At 40.9% G+C, this 23,630-nt stretch overlaps 1 protein-coding gene across 1 annotated transcript in view; it reads right to left on the reverse strand.

Annotated features, from left to right (window-relative positions):
- Positions 1-23,630, reverse strand: part of LOC139761947 (organic cation transporter protein-like) — a 145,038-nt gene that overhangs the window by 27,392 nt on the left and 94,016 nt on the right. Inside the window, exons 6-8 of the mRNA XM_071686654.1 lie at positions 9,442-9,596; positions 6,645-6,813; positions 5,642-5,789 (exon numbers count right to left, since the gene is read on the reverse strand). Of these exons, the coding sequence (XP_071542755.1) occupies positions 5,642-5,789; positions 6,645-6,813; positions 9,442-9,596 (472 nt within the window). The remainder of the gene's footprint in view (positions 1-5,641; positions 5,790-6,644; positions 6,814-9,441; positions 9,597-23,630) is intronic.

Here is a 23,630-nt window from a genome sequence, read left to right on the forward strand (position 1 = left end):
TCACCAGTCCTTTTTCAGTACACAAATCTACAAGCTTTTCACCATTTCCATTTACATCATTGAACACCCCATGTGCACCAATTATACCCTCAACTGCCACATTACTCACCTTTGCATTCAAGTATCCCATCACCAAACCCTGTCTCGTGCATGGAAACTGCTAACACACTCATCCAGCTGCTCCCGAAACACTTGCCTCTCATGATCGTTATTCTCATGACCAGGTGCATAGGTATCAATAATCACCAATCTCTCTCCATCCACTTACACTCTATCACGTACTCCCACAACTCCTGCTTCAGGAGTAGTGCTACTCCTTCCTTTGCTCTTGTCCTCTCACCAACCCCTGACTTTACTCTCAAGACATTTCCAACCACTCTTCCCCTTTATCCTTGAGCTTCATTTCACTCAGAGCCAAAAATCCAGGTTCCTTTCCTCAAACATAATACCTATCTCTCCTTTTTTCTCATCCACACACATTCATACGCCCCAATCTGAGCCTTGGAGGAGGAGGAGCACTCTCCGCATGACTCCTTCTTCTGTTTCCCCTTTTAGAAAGTTAAAATACAAGGAGGGGAGGGTTTCTAGCCCCCCGTTCCCGTCCCCTTTAGTCGCCTTCTACGACACGCTGGGAATGCGTGGGAAGTATTCTTCCTCCCTTATCCCTGGGGATATGATAGGTATGTTTGACGGAATAGTGGTTCCAACAATGTTATATGGTTGTGAGGCATGGGCTATATGTGTTGGAAATGAGATGTTTTAGGATAATATGTGGTGTGAGGTGGGTTGATCGAGTAAGTAATGAAAAGGTGAGAGAGATGTATGGTAATATTAATAAGAGTATGGTTGAGAGAGCAGAAGAGGTTGTATTGAAATGGTTTGGTCATATGGAGAGAATGAGAGAGGAAAGATTGACAAAGAGGATGTATGTGTCAGGGGGAGGGAACGAGGGGAAGTGGGAGACCAAATCGGATGTGGAAGGGTGGAGTGAAAAAGATTTTGAGTGATCGGGGCCTGAACATACAGGAGGGTGACAGGCGTGCAAGGAATAGAGTGAATTGGAATGATGTGGTATACCGGCGTGGACGTCCCGTCAATGGATTGAACCAGGGCATGTGAAGCGTCTGGGGTAAACATAGGAAAGTTCTGTGGGGCCTGGATGTGGAAAGGGAGCTGTGGTTTCGGTGCATTAAACATGACAGCTAGTGACTGATTGTGGACGAATGTGGCCTTTTGTCATTTCCTAGCTCTACCTCGCTGGGGGAGGGGGAATGCTATTTCATGTGTGGCGGGGTGGCGTCGGGAGTGAATAAAGGCAGCAAGTATGAATTATGTCCATATGTATATATATATATATATATATATATATATATATATATATATATATATATATATATATATATATATATATATATATATATATATATCTTTATTCTTTCATACTATTCGCCATTTCCCGCAGGTAACGTCAAGAACAGAAGACTGGGTCTCGGAGGGAATATCCTCACCAGGCTCCCTTCTCCGTTCCTTCTTCTGGAAAAAAAAAAAAAAAGAATGAGAGGGGAGGATTTTCAGCCATCCGCTTCCTCCCCTTTTAGTCGCCTTCTTCGACACACAGGGAATACGTGGGAAGTATTCTTTCTTCACTAGCCCCAGGTATATATATATATATATATATATATATATATATATATATATATATATATATCTGGGGATAGGGGATAAAGAATACTTCCCACGTATTCCCTGCGTGTCGTAGAAGGCGACTAAAAGGGAAGGGAGCGGGTGGCTGGAAATCCTCCCCTCTTTTATTTCAATTTTCCAAAAAAAGGAACAGAGAAGGGGGCCAGGTGAGGATATTCCCTCAAAGGCCCAGTCCTGTGTTCTTAACGCTACCTCGCTGACGCGGGAAATGGCGAATAGTATGAAAGAAGAAAGAATATATATATGTATATATATATATATATATATATATATATATATATATATATATATATATATATATATATATATATATATATATATATATATATATATATATAGCGGAAGTGGATCATAGGGTGGGGGAGGGGGCGAAAATTCTGGGGGCCTTGAAGAATGTGTGGAAGTCGAGAACATTATCTCGGAAAGCAAAAATGGGTATGTTTGAAGGAATAGTGGTTCCAACAATGTTGTATGGTTGCGAGGCGTGGGCTATGGATAGAGTTGTGCGCAGGAGGATGGATGTGCTGGAAATGAGATGTTTGAGGACAATGTGTGGTGTGAGGTGGTTTGATCGTGTAAGTAACGTAAGGGTAAGAGAGATGTGTGGAAATAAAAAGAGCGTGGTTGAGAGAGCAGAGGAGGGTGTTTTGAAATGGTTTGGGCACATGGAGAGAATGAGTGAGGAAAGATTGACCAAGAGGATATATGTGTCGGAGGTGGAGGTAACGAGGAGAAGAGGGAGACCAAATTGGAGGTGGAAAGATGGAGTGAAAAAGATTTTGTGTGATCGGGGCCTGAACATGCAGGAGGGTGAAAGGAGGGCAAGGAATAGAGTGAATTGGAGCGATGTGGTATACCGGGGTTGATGTGCTGTCAGTGGATTGAATCAGGGCATGTGAAGCGTCTAGGGTAAACCATGGAAAGCTGTGTAGGTATGTATATTTGCGTGTGTGGACGTATGTATATACATGTGTATGGGGGGGGGGGTGGGTTGGGCCATTTCTTTCGTCTGTTTCCTTGCGCTACCTCGCAAACGCGGGAGACAGCGGCAAAAAAAAAAAAAAAAAAAAATATATATATGTACGTTAAAATGTATAGGTATGTATGTGTGCGTGTGTGGATGTGAGTGTATATTCATGTGTATGTGGGTGGGTATGTGTATGTGGGTGGGTTGGGCCATTCTTCCGTCTGTTTGCTTGCGCTACCTCGGTAACGCGGGACACAGCGACAAAGTACAATAAATATAAATATATATATATATATATATATATATATATATATATATATATATATATATATATGGGAGGTGAGTTTGAATGGAGAAAAACTGGAGGAAGTGAAGTGTTTTAGATATCTGGGAGTGGATCTGTCAGCGGATGGAACCATGGAAGCGGAAGTGGATCATAGGGTGGGGGAGGGGGCGAAAATTTTGGGAGCCTTGAAAAATGTGTGGAAGTCGAGAACATTATCTCGGAAAGCAAAAATATAAAAGATTTTTAGATTGCATGATCCATAGACAAGGAAACAAGATTAAGTTTAGCATATATAGAAAACCCACCAATGTATGCTCATATATCCATTATTACTCATCTCAACATGACAGAGTTAAATTATCATCATTTCAACCTATGTTCCTAAGGGCATTACGTATATGCAGTCCAGAATTATTGATGATGAGTTTGAGATGATATATTCCATTGGATCTAAGTTAAAGTACCCTAGATCTTTCATTGATAAATCCCTTAAGTTAGCAAAGAAATCATTTTATAGAGCTGAGCCCAAACCTCCCATTGACACCAAGAATCTTTTAGTTCTCCCTTTTAATAATAATTTCACTTTGCTTCCCATGTTGCTTAAATCCTTTAATGTAAATGTTGCCTTTAGCAACAATAATACTATAAAGAATATCTTAATCAGGAATTCACCAGAAACTTCTCTTGGTTGCATATATAAAGTTCCTTGTGGAAACTGTGATAAATTTTATGTTGGTCAGACTGGTAAGGATCTTTCTGTTAGACTTAAGCAACATAAATATAGTATAAGAACGGGACAAGAATCAAATGCCTTGTTTAAACATGTTAAAAACTATGATCATTGTATTGACTGGAGTAACGCCATCTTAGTTGTTAACTCTAACTCTATTACCTAGAGAAATATCATTGAATCATCTATTATTAAATACACAAAGAATTATAATCTTAATATTAGTGATGGTCTGTACAAATTAGATAACTTTATTGTTGATAAGATTTGTAAAATGATAAGTTTATGAACGCTCGTTGTATGTTTTGGACAATCACATGTTTACCAAATGGCGTCCTAGCTTCGTCTCTTGGATGTATATCAACTGACTGTTATATTCCTCTCTTGTGTCTCCCCCGATGATGTGATTATTACACGAAAGTGCACTTGGGAACTTTTCGTGTTTCATTTTCCCCGTGGACTCATAGGAATATCTTGATCACGCGCAAAATTGTGATCCTTTCCAATATATATATATATATATATATATATATATATATATATATATATATATATATATATATATATATATATATATATATATATGTATACGAAGATGCGGTATTAGGTTAAAAGGAAGGCACTGGGTATGAAAAAGAGAATAAAAAGGAGATGGGGTGAGCGAGTATCAGTAAACTGCAAGGGAGGATAAGTAGATGTTTTGGAAGGCGGTTCATTGTGTCAGAAAGACAAAAGAACAAATGGGAACATCGGAAAAGGGAGCTAACGAGAAAGTGCTAACAGGTAGTGATGAAATGCAGAGATGGATTGTATGTTGAAAGACTGTTGAATGTGCTTGATGATAGACTGGCAGATGTAATTTTTTGGGTTCGTGGGGGGTGGTAGTGGGGTTAGGGGGGGGAGGTATACTAAGTGAAAGAGATATGGAAAGTAGTTTGGTGAAAAGAGAAGAGGTTGTGAGAGCCTTGTGGAAGATGAAATGCGGCAAGGAGGCTGATTTTCTTAAGAACGGAGGTTGCTTTTTGGTTGACTGTTGGGTATGATTTTCAATGCATGTATGGATCATGAAGTGCCTGACGATTAATGAGATTCGTATGTAGTGCCATTTTTATGAAAAGAAGGTGGACAGAGGTATAGGTTTGTTAAGTGTACCTAGTAAGTTGTATGGGATAGTAGTGACTGAGAAGGTGAAGCACATACAGGGCATCAGATGGGGAGGAACAGTGTGGTTTCAGACATGGTAGGAGATATGTGGATCCGGTGTTTGCTTTAAAGAATCTGTGTGAGAAATGACTAGAGAAACAAGAATTTGTATGTAGCAATTAGAAACGACATATGATGTGATTGATGGAGATGCCTTGTGGAAAGTCATACGAATATATGGGCCATGGTGTGTGCAAGAATCTCTGGATATATACAACAATAATACCAAGCCAATACATCATGACAGTCTGGCGAAGAACACGAAGCTCTTGAAGTAATCTCTTGATGGGGGAAATGGCAATGATGATAAAAGAACATCATGGACGAAACTCCGAAATTTTCCTGAGAAGTCTGGGTGACTGACTGAACCCGGCTCCAGGTGAACCCAGGACTAACATGTGAGCATTGTGCGTGACGGCAGAGATTGAGAGTAGTGTTGAAAAAAAAAGAATATATTCGGAGAGTGAAACGCGCTACCTTTCGACAAAATTTCTGTCTGTCTGTCTGTCTGTCTGTCTGTCTGTCTCTCTCTCTCTCTCTCTCTCTCTCTCTCTCTCTCTCTCTCTCTCTCTCTCTCTCTCTCTCTCTCTCTCTCTCTCTCTCTCTCTCTCTCTCTCTCTCTCTCATGAAATCTACCTTTACCTCATCCACTTATTTGTTTCTAGATCTAAGTTCAAAACCGACAACCTAGACATCAGCCAGCGAGCCTTCCCTGTTGTTTGTTTTCCCACGTACTCCCACCTATTCTCACCTCCTTGTCTATCCTCGCCACGAGCACGTCGATCTGATGCTGCTGAGGTAAAGAGCCACCGTTGAACTTCGCCGCTTGTGCCAGAATCTTGAGCCCCTCCTGGTAGCGGCCCTTCATCATTAGCCAGCGGGGAGACTCCGGCAGGATCCTGCAACACACATACATATCTAGGAAACTTACTGGTTTACCAAGTGAAAAAAATCTTGAGCCAACGTCTGACTATGGTCAACATGAGGGAAAGTTCGTTAAGAATTCTTGGTAAGGTCATCAAAATAGGACACTACATTGGATAACCTTTCCTTAAGGTTATAACACTGAAGGAAGCTCGGTCAGGCGTCCATTGTTTTTTCTTTACAAGATATCCTAAAAGAGTCGTTTGATTAGAGTACACAGTCAAAATATAACCAATTATTGATTAAACTCCACTAGTGAGGAAAGGTACTTAGTTGAGTCCCCTAATGATTCTTCCAAGGGGAGGTTGGGTTTGGATTTCAGTGGGACGGACAGTCCAGAGTCCTGACTCGGGATAAGAAAAGTGACTGAATATGAGAGGCTGTGGGAGGGTTTAGGTCACACTGTTGACTATACAGGGAACATCTATGATCCTCCAAGTGTGCTGCAGGCCTTGCAAGAAGGTCTCACACATTACCTATTTTCTCTTTGTTAAAATTTATGGTTCGGTTGAACACCACTTCCCGCCAATCATCATCATCGTCACCCCAGTAATGTGGATCTCAGACACTAACAGTCTGGCTCATGAGTGGCAAGAGCAATATGACACAACAGTGTCACCATCATACTATGGGTCCAAGGGTCGCCCTCATAACAGGTCCTTTACACTCACCCCCTCATAGCAAGGCTGCAATGTCATCATCCCCCTCCCCCACGTCATAGCAAGGCTTCTAAGTGTCACCCTAAGAGTGAGGCTCTAAGTGTCACTATCATAGCAAGGCCCTAGTGTCACCTTCAGAGCCAGGCCCTTCGGGCAGTGAGGTACACCCACCAGTAGTAGAGGAGGAGGAGGACGACGGGGACGGAGATGCACAGCTGCAGGTAGCGCCAATCTCTGACGAAGTAGCCGATGGCCGCTAAGAGCAAGATGCCGACGCTGTAGAAGCTCTGGTACAGCATCCCCATCAGGGTCCGTCCCTTGGGCCCCACTACCTCCATCACTGGGGAGGAGATCAAGGCGGGGTAAAGGAAGCAGATGGATGCATTACGGGGAGAACGAGGTCTTACAGTACGTCTTTAAAGAGCCCCGGGGGGAGGTGGGTGTTAAGGGAGGTATGAGTGCGTCAGCAGGGACCAGGGAAGCCATACAATAGCCACGGGGTGTACTAAGGCGTCGAGGGGAGACACAGAAGAAGCGTTGGTAGGAGGAAGACGAAGATATGTTAATCAGAATGACAGAGGCGTGTTAGGCGTGGCCAGAAGATACACACTAGCGGGACCAGTGTCAGGTGAGCCACAGGCTACACCAGTGCTGTAAGGCAAGACGTCGGAAGGCCGGTCAGAAGACCTGCGTGAGATAAATGCCACAGCCCCAGCAAGACTGTCGTTGCCGCCACGTTCAAACACTACGTGACATCTTATTATCAACCATACTTCCCTCAGTCAGTTACAGAGAGAGAGAGAGAGAGAGAGAGAGAGAGAGAGAGAGAGAGAGAGAGAGAGAGAGACTGGCTCATGGAAAACGGACTACTGTCTATGTATGAACGATATACACTGAGACACTTGAGTCGGTTCCTGACAAAATTCAGACATTCAAAGAATATATAGGTTCCGATCCGACAGCTTCCCAGCACTCCGTCTGCGCACCTCAGCATCTCTCATGAATAACTGAGAAATAACTGAAGACTTAGACACAACACAGACTTAACAACGCTCAGGCATCCAACCAGTGCGTTGTAAACTGTGGAGTCCCCAGGACACGCACGAACTCTGCTTACCACTGTACACTCCATAACCATATATAGACTGTTTTTAGGAATCATTGACTACACACAGGAATCATTGACTATACACAGGAATCACAAACTATACATAGGACTATACATAGGAATCATAGACTATACACAGGAATCACAAACTATACATAGGACTATACATAGGAATCATAGACTATACACAGGAATCACACACTATACATAGGACTATACATAGGAATCATAGACTATACACAGGAATCATAGACTATACACAGGAATCACACACTATACATAGGACTATAATAGGAATCATAGACTATACACAGGAATGATACACTATACACATGAATCACAGACTATATATAGGAATCATAGACTATACACAGGCATCATAGACTATACACAGGAATCACAGACTATACACAGGAATCGAAAAATGTACGGGACACAGGACAACTCATACATTCCTATACATTCCCATGCATGCCCATACAAATCATACACATTCATACATTCCCATACACATCCAAACATTTCCATGCACATTCATACTTTTCCATATACATCCATACGTTCCCATACACATCTATACATTCCCATATAAAACCATACATTCCCAAACATGTCCATACATTCCCATAGACGTCCATACATTCCCATACACATCCGTACAATTCTATATCGTCCATACATTCCCATACATACACACACTTTCCCATACACGTCCATACATTCCCATACAAACAAGGCTCATTGACTCTACTCTGGAGTCACAGACTTTTCACAGACTTCACACTCTCTGCCGATTTCATTTATGATTAATGAACTATGCAGTGCAAATTTAAGGCTCACTACAAAGTTTCTCACACTGACGAATCCAAAACTATGCATATCGATTCACAAATTCCGCAAGGGAGTCATCAACTTTCCCACAGACTCAGCACAGAATCTACTCTCAAAACTAAGGGAAATTTCACAGAAATGGTTGACTCCAGTCAGGGCTCACAGACTCTTGCAGAAACTTACATGTGACAACCAATCATCAGGGCTGAGGACTGAGACTCTACACAAAAGTCACATGTTTTACTCACACAAAAGTCACATGTTTTACTCACACAAAAGTCACACGTTTTACTCACACAAAAGTCACATGTTTTACTCACACAAAAGTCACATGTTTTACTCACACAAAAGTCACATGTTTTACTCACACAAAAGTCACATGTTTTACTCACACAAAAGTCACATGTTTTACTCACACAAAAGTCACATGTTTTACTCACACAAAAGTCACATGTTTTACTCACACAAAAGTCACATGTTTTACTCACACAAAAGTCACATGTTTTACTCACACAAAAGTCACATGTTTTACTCACACAAAAGTCACATGTTTTACTCACACAAAAGTCACATGTTTTACTCACACAAAAGTCACATGTTTTACTCACACAAAAGTCACATGTTTTACTCACAAGGTTTATAGACTTTACACGGAACTCACAGACTCTGCGAGAGATTCACAGACTTTACATTGAGGAAACAGTCTTTGAATTAGGGTTTGCATTCCCTGTGGGGAGGCAACAGATTTTACTCAAGATTCACAGACCAGATGCTCCAGAATTTACAGACTCTATTATGAACCAGACTCGTTACAGGAAATAATGACTCTCTTCAACAAGTTCTGAGTCTATCTATACTCAGGTCTCACAGACTTACAGAGAATTCATAGAATTTAGATAGTCTATGATCATACTCGTAGACTCCGAAGGATTCACAAAATCTTTGAAGGATCTAAAATTTTACACAAGACACACAGATTTCGACGAAGGACTCCCAGACCCACAGACTATACCCTCACAGAAGACTTACAGATGACAAAGTTAGGAAGGAAGATCCCTGACCCAAACGCAGCAACAAGGAAACGTAGGCTGATGAAGGAGGTGTAGTTCGTGCTGAAGGTGACGCAGACGGCGGTGATGAGGAACCCCACCGTCGACAGGAGGGAGGTGGTCCTGCGCCCGAACCTGCAAGAAAAGGGTCAGAGGTATGAGTTTAAAGTGGAGCTCTTGGATGCCAGCCGTGGCGAGGGCTAGCAACTGCTTCTGAGGGAGGCCAGCCACAGCGACAGCCAGGAACTGTTCCCGGGGGCAATTCTGCCTTACTTATGCATGTAGGGAGACAAATGCGATGTTGTTATCAAAATATCATCATTGTGTTCGTGAGGAAATGATCAAATAAACACAGGTTACTTTTTGATTGCACCTCTTAGGAACATGAATGACCTATCAGTGTTCGATATGCATGAAATTAAATTCGAATCATGTACATTTGAACCACATTCGGATTCGCATATGGCAGTTGAGGCTATTCTGTTAACTGGAAATGAAAAGTGCCAGGTATTTTGCACCGTCATCAAATTAGTGTTATTGGATTTGCTCACGTCCCCAGCGCCTCCTCACCATGGTTCAGGGCCTCATAGAGAAGGGTAATGATCGCACCTCACATCATATCAAGAATCCGTCAATATGTAACTAACAAACACTCGAAGAATTTAGAAATATCTGGCAATTCCACTAAGGGAGTTTCCTTCATCCTTCTAACATTACCGATTGCTTTCTTATCTTGTGTAATCACAAAGGTAGATAAGGAGAGCTGGCATATCGATACATGACGAGACTCCAGAAAATATATCACACGTGAACTTCAAAATGTAAACCTTAAGTGTAAAAAAACTTGACTGTATATGATAAAGAACGCGAACATTATGCGCACAGCTTTGGTAATCACCAAAAGAGGCGGAGGTGCAAATGGAATTACTAAGTGACATGACTGACATGGCTGGAATATCTCCTGAACCCACGCTTTACCACGAAGTAACAGAATCTAACACTTTATGTTTACTTATTATGCATCAGCAGAATATATATATATATATATATATATATATATATATATATATATATATATATATATATATATATATATATATATATATATATATATATATATATATATATATATATATATATATTATCCCTGGGGACAGGGGAGAAAGAATACTTCCCACGTATTCCCTGCGTGTCGTAGAAGGCGACTAAAAGGGAAGGGAGCGTGGGCAAGAAATCCTCCCCTCTCGTTTTTAATTTTCCGAAAGAAGGAACAGAGAAGGGGGCCAAGTGAGGATTTTGTTCAAAGTCTCAGTCCTCTGTTCTTAACGCTACCTCACGAACGTGGGAAATGGCGAATAGTATAAAAAAGAAAAAAGAAGAATATATATATATATATATATATATATATATATATATATATATATATATATATATATATATATATATATATATATATATATATATATATATATATATATATATATATATATATATATATATGAGTCCACGGGGAAAATGAAACACGAAAAGTTCCCAAGTGCACTTTCGTGTAATAATCACATCATCAGGGGAGACACAAGAGAGGAATATAATAGTCAGTTGATATACATCGAAGAGACGAAGCTAGGACGCCATTTGGTAAACATGTGACTGTCCAAAACATATAACGAGCGTTCATAAACTTATTCTACAAATCTTATCAACAATAAAGTTATCTAATTTGTACAGACCATCACTAATATTAAGATTATAATTCTTTGTGTATCTAATAATAGAAGATTCAATGATATTTCTCTTGGTAATAGAGTTAGAGTTAACAACTGAGATGGCGTTACTTCAGTCAATACAATGATCATAGTTTTTAACATGATTAAACAAGGCATTTGATTCCCGTCCCGTTCTGATACTATATTTATGTTGCTTAAGTCTAACAGAAAGATCCTTACCAGTCTGACCAACATAAAATTTATCACAGTTTCCACAAGGAACTTTATAGATGCAACCAAGAGAATTTTCTGGTGAATTCCTGATTAAGATATTCTTTATAGTATTATTGTTGCTAAAGGCAACATTTACATTAAAGTTTAAGTTTAGCATATACAGAAAACCCACCAATGTATGCTCATATATCCATTATTACTCATCTCAACATGACAGAGTTAAATTATCATCATTTCAATCTATGTTCCTAAGGGCATTACGTATTTGCAGTCCAGAGTTTATTGATGATGAGTTTCAGAAGATATATTCTATTGGATCTGAGTTAAAGTACCCTAGATCTTTCATTGATAAATCCCTTAAGTTAGCAAAGAAATCATTTTATAGAGTTGAGCCCAAACCTCCCATTAACACCAAGAATCTTTTAGTTCTCCCTTTTAATAATAATTTCACTTTGCTTCCCATGTTGCTCAAATCCTTTAATGTAAATGTTGCTTTTAGCAACAATAATACTATAAAGAATATCTTAATCAGGAATTCACCAGAAAATTCTCTTGGTTGCATCTATAAAGTTCCTTGTGAAAACTGTGATAAATTTTATGTTGGTCAGACTGGTAAGGATCTTTCTGTTAGACTTAAGCAACATAAATATAGTATAAGAACGGGACAGGAATCAAATGCCTTGTTTAATCATGTTAAAAACTATGATCATTGTATTGACTGGAGTAACGCCATCTCAGTAGTTAACTCTAACTCTATTACCAAGAGAAATATCATTGAATCTTCTATTATTAAATACACAAAGAATTATAATCTTAATATTAGTGATGGTCTGTACAAATTAGATAACTTTATTGTTGATAAGATTTGTAAAATGATAAGTTTATGAACGCTCGTTGTATGTTTTGGACAATCACATGTTTACCAAATGGCGTCCTAGCTTCGTCTCTTCGATGTATATCAACTGACTATTAAATTCCTCTCTTGTGTCTCCCCTGATGATGTGATTATTACACGAAAGTGCACTTGGGAACTTTTCGTGTTTCATTTTCCCCGTGGACTCATAGGAATATCTTGATCACGCGCAAAATTGTGATCCTTTCCAATATATATATATATATATATATATATATATATATATATATATATATATATATATATATATATATATATATATATATATATATATATATTGGACAAGATCACAATTCTACGCGTGATCAAATATATTCCTATGAGTCACGGGGAAAATGAAACACGTTAAGTTCCCAAGTGCACTTTCGTGTAATAGTCACATCATTAGGGGAGACACAAGAGAGAAATATAAGAGTCAGGTGATATACAACGAAGAGAGGTAGCTAGAATGCCATTAGGTAAAACCAAATGGCGTCCGAGCACTACCTCGCGCGCGTGCGGAGGAGGGGGGTTGTCATTTCATATGTGGCGGGGTGGCGACGTAAATGAATAAGGGCACATGTATGAATTATGTACATGTGTATATATGTATCTATCTATGTATGTATATATATATGTATACGTTGAAATGCATAGGTAGGTATAAGTGCGCGTGTGGACATTTATGTATATACATGTGTATGCGGGTGGGTTGGGCCATTCTTTCGTCTGTTTCCTTACGCTACCTCGGTAACGTGGGAGACAGCGACAAAGTATAACAAATTGAGTATATATATATATATATATATATATATATATATATATATATATATATATATATATATATATATATATATATATATATATATATATCTTTCTTCTTTCAAACTATTCGCCATTTCCCGCATTAGCGAGGTAGCGTTAAGAACAGAGGACTGGGCCTTGAGGGAATACCCTCACCTGGCCCAATTCTCTGTTCCTTCTTTTGGAAAATTAAAAGAAAAAAAAAAAAAACGAGAGGGGAGGATTTCCAGCCCCCCGCTCCCTCCCCTTTTAGTCGCCTTCTACGACACGCAGGGAATACGTGGGAAGTATTCTTTCTCCCCTATCCCCAGGGATAATATATATATATATATATATATATATATATATATATATATATATATATATATATATATATATATATATATGGGAGCGGGGGGCTGGAAATCCTCCCCTCTCTTTTTTTTTTTTTTTCCAAAAGAAGGAACAGAGAAGAGGGCCAGGTGAGGATATTCCCTCAAAGGCCCAGTCCTCTGTTCTTAACGCTACCTCGCTATCGCGGGAAATGGCGAATAGTATAAAAAAAAAAATATATATATATACATATATTTATTAATTTATTTATTTTGCTTTGTCGATGTCTCCCGCGTTAGCGAGGTAGCGCAAGGAAACAGACGAAAGAATGGCCCAACCCACCCACATACACATGTACATACATAGACGTCCACACACAGCACATATAAATACCTATACATCTCAATGTATACATATATATACACACACAGACATATACATATATACCCATGTACATAATTCATACTGTCTGCCTTTATTCATTCCCATCGCCACCCCGCCACACATGGAATAACAACACCCTCCCCCCTCATGTGTGCGAGGTAGCGCTAGGAAAAGACAACAAAGGCCACATTCGTTCACACTCAGTCTCTAGCTGTCATGTAATAATGCACCGAAACCACAGCTCCCTTTCCACATCCAGGACCCACAGAACTTTCCATGGTTTACCCCAGACGCTTCACATGCTCTGGTTCAATCCATTGACAGCACGTCCACCCGGTATACCACATCGTTCCAATTCACTCTATTCCTTGCACGCCTTTCACCCTCCTGCATGTTCAGGTCCCGATCACTCAAAATCTTTTTCACTCCATCTTTCCACCTCCAATTTGGTCTCCCACTTCTCCTCGTTCCCTCCACCTCTGACACATATATCCTCTTGGTCAATCTTTCCTCACTCATTCTCTCCATGTGACCAAACCATTTCAAAACACCCTCTTCTGCTCTCTCAAGCACACTCTTTTTATTACCACACATCTCTCTCACCCTATTATTACTTACTCGATCAAACCACCTCACAACACATATTGTCCTCAAACATCTCATTTCCAGCACATCCACCCTCCTGCGCACAACTCTATCCATAGCCCACGCCTCGAAACCATAAACATTGTTGGAACCACTGTTCCTTCAAACATACCCATTTTTGCTTTCCGAGATAATGTTCTCGACTTCCACACATTCTTCAACGCTCCCAGAATTTTCGCTCCCTCTCCTACCCTATGATTCACTTCCGCTTCCATGGTTCCATCCGCTGCCAAATCCACTCCCAGATATCTAAAACACTTTACTTCCTCCAGTTTTTCTCCATTCAAACTTACCTCCCAATTGACTTGACCCTCAACCCTACTGTACCTAATAACCTTACTCTTATTCACATTTACTCTCGACTTTCTTCTTTCACATACTTTACCAAACTCAGTCACTAGCTTCCGCAGTTTCTCACATGTATCGGCCACCAGCGCTGTATCATCAGCGAACAACAACTGACTCACTTCCCAAGCTCTCTCATCCACAACAGACTGCACATGCACTTGCCCCTCTTTCCAAAACTCTTGCATTCACCTCCCTAACAACACCATCCATAAACAAATTAAACAACCATGGAGACATCCCATTCCCCTGCCGCAAACCTACATTCACTGAGAACCAATCACTTTCCTCTCTTCCTACACGTACACATGCCTTACAGTCTCGATAAAAACTTTTCACTGCTTCTAACAACTTGCCTCCCACACCATATATTCTTAATACCTTCCACAGAGCATCTCTATCAACTCTGTCATATGCCTTCTCCAGATCCATAAATGCTACATACAAATCCATTTGCTTTTCTAAGTATTTCTCACATACATTCTTCAAAGCAAACACGTGATCCACACATCCTCTACCACTTCTGAAACCACACTGCTCTTCCCCAATCTGATGCTCTGTACATGCCTTCACCCTCTCAATCAATATATATATATATATATATATATATATATATATATATATATATATATATATATATATATATATATATATATATTTATATATATATCAACTTCATTGACCAACAGATGAATAATAGCTGGATTGACTCGATCGACTGCCGCAACCAGGATTCGAACCTATACGGTCGACCCCGGTCGGCTCGCGAATGCGTCACAGTCAACATCGCTAACCACGGCAGTCCTTTATTATTATCATTATTATAATTATTATTATTATTACTATTGTTATTATTATCATTATTATTATTATGATTATCAAAATAACTTACATGTCAGAGAGTTCACTCAGGATTAAGGCGCCCGTCAACATCCCGCCCATGGAGGTCGACTGAACCATTGACATGAGGTACTTGTCTCTGCACACCAGGTCCCACTGTGGACAGATGCAGCTCGTTACCTAAACAGTAAAGACTTGGCCCAGTCAGGGAGGGAGGAAAGGGTTTTACTTCTATGATAAACCTATGTCGTATATATTTTCCCTCTATATTTGCTTACTTTAGTGATGACCAGGTTCATTGGCCTGCCGCGAATTCTTGATTCTATGATCGGCTGATGACAGTCCTATGGGTGTTGTTCAAGGGCAGGAGCAGAGAGGGTGACAGAAACCTCATAATCCAAAATGGACTTCAGAATGAGACATAGAAAGGAAATATTTTAGTTGAACTGAGTTGAAGTCCAGACTTCCCTCTTTAACAGCATTATCCAAACTTGCATTAAAAGGTTCAGGAAACTTTTAGCAATAAGAACGTATTTATATGTAAGTTAGCCACCGTACATTTAAGCCTAAAGAGATCCTTTCAACCCCGGACTTCACGTTTCACATTCATAGGGAACTCACCAGAACTTGCAGATAGGATTTCAAATTTTGAGGCTGGAAATATTCCTGTGCATAGTTTAATACCAAGATTAAAAAGATGTGTTACAAATAAATTAGTCTTTCTGTCACTCTTGTTACAGACGACTTGTAAAGACATATATACCCGAAGGTCACGTACGTGTCAAAGCGAAGGTGACTGTAGACACAGAAATTCATATTGCTATAAAGGCGTGTACTTACGCAGAGAGGCGTGAAGCTACCTAGAAAGGCGTGTAACAATCAATCCAGAGAGCCTATGGCTCAACGAGATCCTCCATTACCTCACAATACCTGAGGGGCAAGGGAAAACCATAGGCGGGTCTGAGATGCAAAGCTCTTAACCAGTCATAGCCGAGTGGATGATGATCTAACTAGACTGTCATTTAGGTCCGGATCCCGCGCGCCCAGGTGTTTTTTCTCCCATTCATTTCATGTCAAGCTGGGAGCTGTGTAACTACCCAGAGGAGTGTATCTACCCAGAGAAGTGTATAGCTGCTGAGAAAGCCAAGTAGCTTCTGAAAGAGGAGTGTAACTACCCAGAGAGGAGTGTGGCTACCCATAGAGGGGTGTGGCTACCCAGAGAGGGGTGTGGCTACCCAGAGAAGGGTGTAGCTCTCCAGAGAAGCGAGTAGGTACGAAGAGAGGTATGCAGTGATGCATAGAAAAGTATAGCTAGCTAGAGAGACGTATGGATACGTAAAAAGGCGTGTAGTTACCAACAGAGGCGTGCAGAGACTCAAAGAGGCTTATGGCTACACAGAGAGGCGTGTTGCTACCAAGATAGGCGTGGAGGTGAATAAAGAGGGCTTGTAGCTACCCAGAGAGGCGTGGAGGTGAATGAAGAGGCGTGTAGCTATTAATAGAACGAGATAGCTAAAGAAAGAATCGTGTAGTTACCCAAGGAGGCGTGTTGCTACAAAAAAGAGGCGCGTAGCTACCCATAAAGGCATGTAGCTACACAGAGAGGCGTGTCGCTACATAGAAAGGCATGTAGCTATAGAGAGAGGCTTGTAGCTACACAGAGAGGCTTGTAGCTACATAGAAAGGCATGTAGCTATAGAGAGAGGCTTGTAGCTACACAGCGAGGCTTGTATCTACATAGAAAGGCACGTAGCTCTAAAGAAAGGCGTGTACTTACACAGAGGCGTGTGGCTACGTAAAAAAGGCATGTATCTACAGAGAGAAGCATTTAGTGGCATAGAAAGGCATGTGCTACAGAGAGAGGTTTGTAGCTACACAGAGAGGCTTGCATCTACAAAGAAAGGCATGTAGTAACATAGAAAGGCATGTAGCTACATAGAAATGCGCATAGCTAGAGAGAGAGAGAGAGGCTTGTAGCTACATAAAAAGGCATATAGCTATAGAGTGAGGCTTGTATTTACACAAAGAGGCATGTATCTACCGAGAAAGGCATGTAGCTACAAAGAGAGGCGTTTAGTTACACAGAGAAGCGTGTAGCTACACAGGAAGGCATTTAGACACAGAGAGGCATTTACAGCTACACAGAGAGGCTTGTAGCTACAGAGAGAGGCGTGCAGCTACCTAGAGAGGCGTGTAGCTACCTAGAGAGGCGTGTTGCTAAACAAGTGGCGTGTATCTATCGAAAGGCGTGTAGCTACACGAAGGAGGAGTATGCCACAGAGGCAGGTAAAATGTACCTACCTCTTCTACGACGGTGCTCTTGTAGACGGAGTGATCGTAGAACCAGTGGTCGCATTCTTTAGTCAAGTTGGTGGACAGGTCAGGTAGGGTGTTGCCGTCTAGCGCCCCGCTGGCCACCAGTGTCGACCAGTCTCTGTCGTAGTAGCTGCAGGAGGAGTACTTCCCCCCGCCAGCTCCATCGTCTACCCTGGCGACACGGCAGAGGGTTACCTGCAGGGTCCTAGTGCTGGGCTGAGGTAAACTCCACCATTAACTATGAGGCTACTCGTCTGTACAGCTCGAAAGTGCAGCGTTATTCGTGCGTCTTGAGAGCATGACTTTAATGATGTATTTATCTACGGGTTATGAAAGACTTTTCAATGAAGATCTTTGTTGTGTGTAACGCGATTCGAGAACTTAGCTGAATTTTTGAGCGTGATCGAACAGTGGTGGATACGGCACTAGAGGTAGATTTTCAAAGGTATGTCAATGTGTAAAATCATAAACAAACAGAATTATGACAATGCACATGAGATGAACATATGTGGTCACATTGGTGTGGTGTTATGTTCATGTTAAGATGTTCATGTAGGAGTACAGTTATGATCATGCAACATGTTCATGTAGGTGTACAGTTATGATCATGTAACATGTTCATGTAGGTGTGCAGTTATGATCATGTTACATGTTCATGTAGGTGTACAGTTATGATCATGTTACATGTTCATGTAGGTGTACAGTTATGATCATGTTACATGTTCATGTAGGTGTACAGTTATGATCATGTAACATGTTCATGTAGGTGTACAGTTATGGTCATGATGGTGTAGGGTTGTGGTCTTATTGGTGTACAGAGATGGTCACCTTGGATTATAGTAATGGTCATGTTAGTATGCACATAGGCATGATGGCATACCGTCATGGCCATGTTGGTGTAAGGCTATGGTTATAGAGACCTACAGATATGGTAAATGTATATACATATATATATATATATATATATATATATATATATATATATATATATATATATATATATATATATATACATGTATATATATATATATATATATATATATATATATATATATATATATATATATATATATATATATATATATATATATATATATATATATATATATATATACATATATATATATATATATATATATATATATATATATTTATTTTTTTTTTTATACTTTGTCGCTGTCTCCCGCGTTTGCGAGGTAGCGCAAGGAAACAGACGAAAGAAATGGCCCAACCCACCCCCATACACATGTATATACATACGTCCACACACGCAAATATACATACCTGCACAGCTTTCCATGGTTTACCCCGGACGCTTCACATGCCTTGATTCAATCCACTGACAGCACGTCAACCCCGGTATACCACGTCGATCCAATTCACTCTATTCCTTGCCCTCCTTTCACCCTCCTGCATGTTCAGGCCCCGATCACACAAAATCTTTTTCACTCCATCTTTCCACCTCCAATTTGGTCTCCCTCTTCTCCTCGTTCCCTCCACCTCCGACACATATATCCTCTTGGTCAATCTTTCCTCACTCATCTCTCCATGTGCCCAAACCACTTCAAAACACCCCTCTTCTGCTCTCTCAACCACGGCTCTTTTTATTTCCACACATCTCTCTTACCCTTACGTTACTCACTCTATCAAACCACCTCACACCACACATTGTCCTCAAACATCTCATTTCCAGCACATCCATCCTCCTGCGCACAACTCTATCCATAGCCCACGCCTCGCAACCATACAACATTGTTGGAACCACTATTCCTTCAAACATACCCATTTTTGCTTTCCGAGATAATGTTCTCGACTTCCACACATTTTCAAGGCCCCCAGAATTTTCGCCCCCTCCCCCACCCTATGATCCACTTCCGCTTCCATGGTTCCATCCGCTGCCAGATCCACTCCCAGATATCTAAAACACTTCACTTCCTCCAGTTTTTCTCCATTCAAACTCACCTCCCAATTGACTTGACCCTCAACCCTACTGTACCTAATAACCTTGCTCTTATTCACATTTACTCTTAACTTTCTTCTTCCACACACTTTACCAAACTCAGTCACCAGCTTCTGCAGTTTCTCACATGAATCAGCCACCAGCGCTGTATCATCAGCGAACAACAACTGACTCACTTCCCAAGCTCTCTCATCCCCAACAGACTTCATACTTGCCCCTCTTTCCAAAACTCTTGCATTTACCTCCCTAACAACCCCATCCATAAACAAATTAAACAACCATGGAGACATCACACACCCCTGCCGCAAACCTACATTCACTGAGAACCAATCACTTTCCTCTCTCCTACACGTACACATGCCTTACATCCTCGATAAAAACTTTTCACTGCTTCTAACAACTTTCCTCCCACACCATATATTCTTAATACCTTCCACAGAGCATCTCTATCAACTCTATCATATGCCTTCTCCAGATCCATAAATGCTACATACAAATCCATTTGCTTTTCTAAGTATTTCTCACATACATTCTTCAAAGCAAACACCTGATCCACACATCCTCTACCACTTCTGAAACCACACTGCTCTTCCCCAATCTGATGCTCTGTACATGCCTTCACCCTCTCAATCAATACCCTCCCATATAATTTACCAGGAATACTCAACAAACTTATACCTCTGTAATTTGAGCACTCACTCTTATCCCCTTTGCCTTTGTACAATGGCACTATGCACGCATTCCGCCAATCCTCAGGCACCTCACCATGAGTCATACATACATTAAATAACCTTACCAACCAGTCAACAATACAGTCACCCCCTTTTTTAATAAATTCCACTGCAATACCATCCAAACCTGCTGCCTTGCCGGCTTTCATCTTCCGCAAAGCTTTTACTACCTCTTCTCTGTTTACCAAATCATTTTCCCTAACCCTCTCACTTTGCACACCACCTCGACCAAAACACCCTATATCTGCCACTCTATCATCAAACACATTCAACAAACCTTCAAAATACTCATTCCATCTCCTTCTCACATCACCACTACTTGTTATCACCTCCCCATTTGCGCCCTTCACTGAAGTTCCCATTTGCTCCCTTGTCTTACGCACTTTATTTACCTCCTTCCAGAACATCTTTTTATTCTCCCTAAAATTTAATGATACTCTCTCACCCCAACTCTCATTTGCCCTTTTTTTCACCTCATGCACCTTTCTCTTGACCTCCTGTCTCTTTCTTTTATACTTCTCCCACTCAATTGCATTTTTTCCCTGCAAAAATCGTCCAAATGCCTCTCTCTTCTCTTTCACTAATACTCTTACTTCTTCATCCCACCACTCACTACCCTTTCTAATCAACCCACCTCCCACTCTTCTCATGCCACAAGCATCTTTTGCGCAATCCATCACTGATTCCCTAAATACATCCCATTCCTCCCCCACTCCCCTTACTTCCATTGTTCTCACCTTTTTCCATTCTGTACTCAGTCTCTCCTGGTACTTCCTCACACAGGTCTCCTTCCCTAGCTCACTTACTCTCACCACCCTCTTCACCCCAACATTCACTCTTCTTTTCTGAAAACCCATACAAATCTTCACCTTAGCCTCCACAAGATAATGATCAGACATCCCTCCAGTTGCACCTCTCAGCACATTAACATCCAAAAGTCTCTCTTTCGCACGCCTGTCAATTAACACGTAATCCAATAACGCTCTCTGGCCATCTCTCCTACTTACATAAGTATACTTATGTATATCTCGCTTTTTAAACCAGGTATTCCCAATCATCAGTCCTTTTTCAGCACATAAATCTACAAGCTCTTCACCATTTCCATTTACAACACTGAACACCCCATGTATACCAATTATTCCCTCAACTGCCACATTACTCACCTTTGCATTCAAATCACCCATCACTATAACCCGGTCTCGTGCATCAAAACCACTAACACACTCATTCAGCTGCTCCCAAAACACTTGCCTCTCATGATCTTTCTTCTCATGCCCAGGTGCATATGCACCAATAATCACCCACCTCTCTCCATCAACTTTCAGTTTTACCCATATCAATCGAGAATTTACTTTCTTACATTCTATCACATACTCCCACAACTCCTGTTTCAGGAGTATTGCTACTCCTTCCCTTGCTCTTGTCCTCTCACTAACCCCTGACTTTACTCCCAAGACATTCCCAAACCACTCTTCCCCTTTACCCTTGAGCTTCGTTTCACTCAGAGCCAAAACATCCAGGTTCCTTTCCTCAAACATACTACCTATCTCTCCTTTTTTCACATCTTGGTTACATCCACACACATTTAGGCACCCCACTCTGAGCCTTCGAGGAGGATGAGCACTCCCCGCGTGACTCCTTCTTCTGTTTCCCATTTTAGAAAGTTAATACAAGGAGGGGAGGATTTCTGGCCCCCCGCTCCCGTCCCCTCTAGTCGCTTTCTACGACACGCGAGGAATACGTGGGAAGTATTCTTTCACCCCTATCCCCAGGGATAAAACATATATATATACATATACACATACATACACATACACATACATACGCACATACACACACACACACACATACATATATATACATATGAAAAAATGTAAGAAACAATTTAGATAACTGAAACTTCTAGCTTGAAATGAATGAAAAAAATGAATGTCACATAATGGTTCAACCTCTGGCTATGGAAAAAAAGGAAATGTATAATTCATTTACACAAACGTCAATAGCAGTTCTCATCAATTTAACCACTGTATCAATAAGCTTCAATGTCTAAGCTACATTTTTCTCCAATTTCACTATTTTCCTTCACATTTTCAATTGTGTCTGAAGGGTTCTACTTCAAGAGTGATTGTTTTTCCAGTAAGGTCTTCACATCTTGGTTACATCCACACACATTTAGGCACCCCACTCTGAGCCTTCGAGGAGGATGCTTCTATTATCAACTAAGTTCTGTCGAGTCGGCAGTGGTCACGTGTGTTTCTTGCTGCTGCTGCTGCTGCTGCTGCTGCTCCATATCATGCAACTTGGAGGATGTTAGATTCTAAGGACGACGAAAATCCTCTTTCAAAACATCTTGATTAGGTAAAGCGCAGCAACCACTCGTTGTTCCCGGGGTTTTTCATTCAGAACTCCATCTCAGGATCATCAGCGAACTCGTCCAGTTTCGTAATTCTGCACACGTGCCATCAAAGCAACTCTGATGGTCCCTTGCTGTCATCCTCTTGGGAAAGAAGAGAGGCACTCCATAGCTGTTGGCCTAAAGAAGAGAAGCACTCCATAGCTGTTGGCCTATCTTTGCTCTGTCGATTTCAACCAACTCCTGATGCTTCATTGTAAGTTTAAATGTACTAGCAAAAAAGAAAATCCTCATTGGCTTGCTCTTGCCCTATGCGAAATCAGTCCAGCTATTTCATCCATGAAAAGCCGTAGACCATACACGTCCACTGTGAAGACATTTCGATTGGCTATAGAAATATAGGGGAAGTTCTCATTGGTTGGAGGGTCCCAGAGTCTCGGCGTAGTTACACTCGTAAAATGCTGGGTGGACAGAAACTCCGAGCCAGCCTCAAGCATCACTCCTCGCCCTTGCGGCATCTATTATTGATGAAATTTAATCATCTATACATGTACTCCTCTTCCTGCACCATAATTTGTTTGGTTTGTCAGTCGAGATATAAGAACTTGACCTTCCTGTATGACACCAAATAAGAACATTCCAAAATG

This window comes from Panulirus ornatus, chromosome 42 (genome assembly GCF_036320965.1).
Source record: "Panulirus ornatus isolate Po-2019 chromosome 42, ASM3632096v1, whole genome shotgun sequence".
Taxonomy (NCBI): Eukaryota; Metazoa; Arthropoda; class Malacostraca; order Decapoda; family Palinuridae; genus Panulirus; species Panulirus ornatus.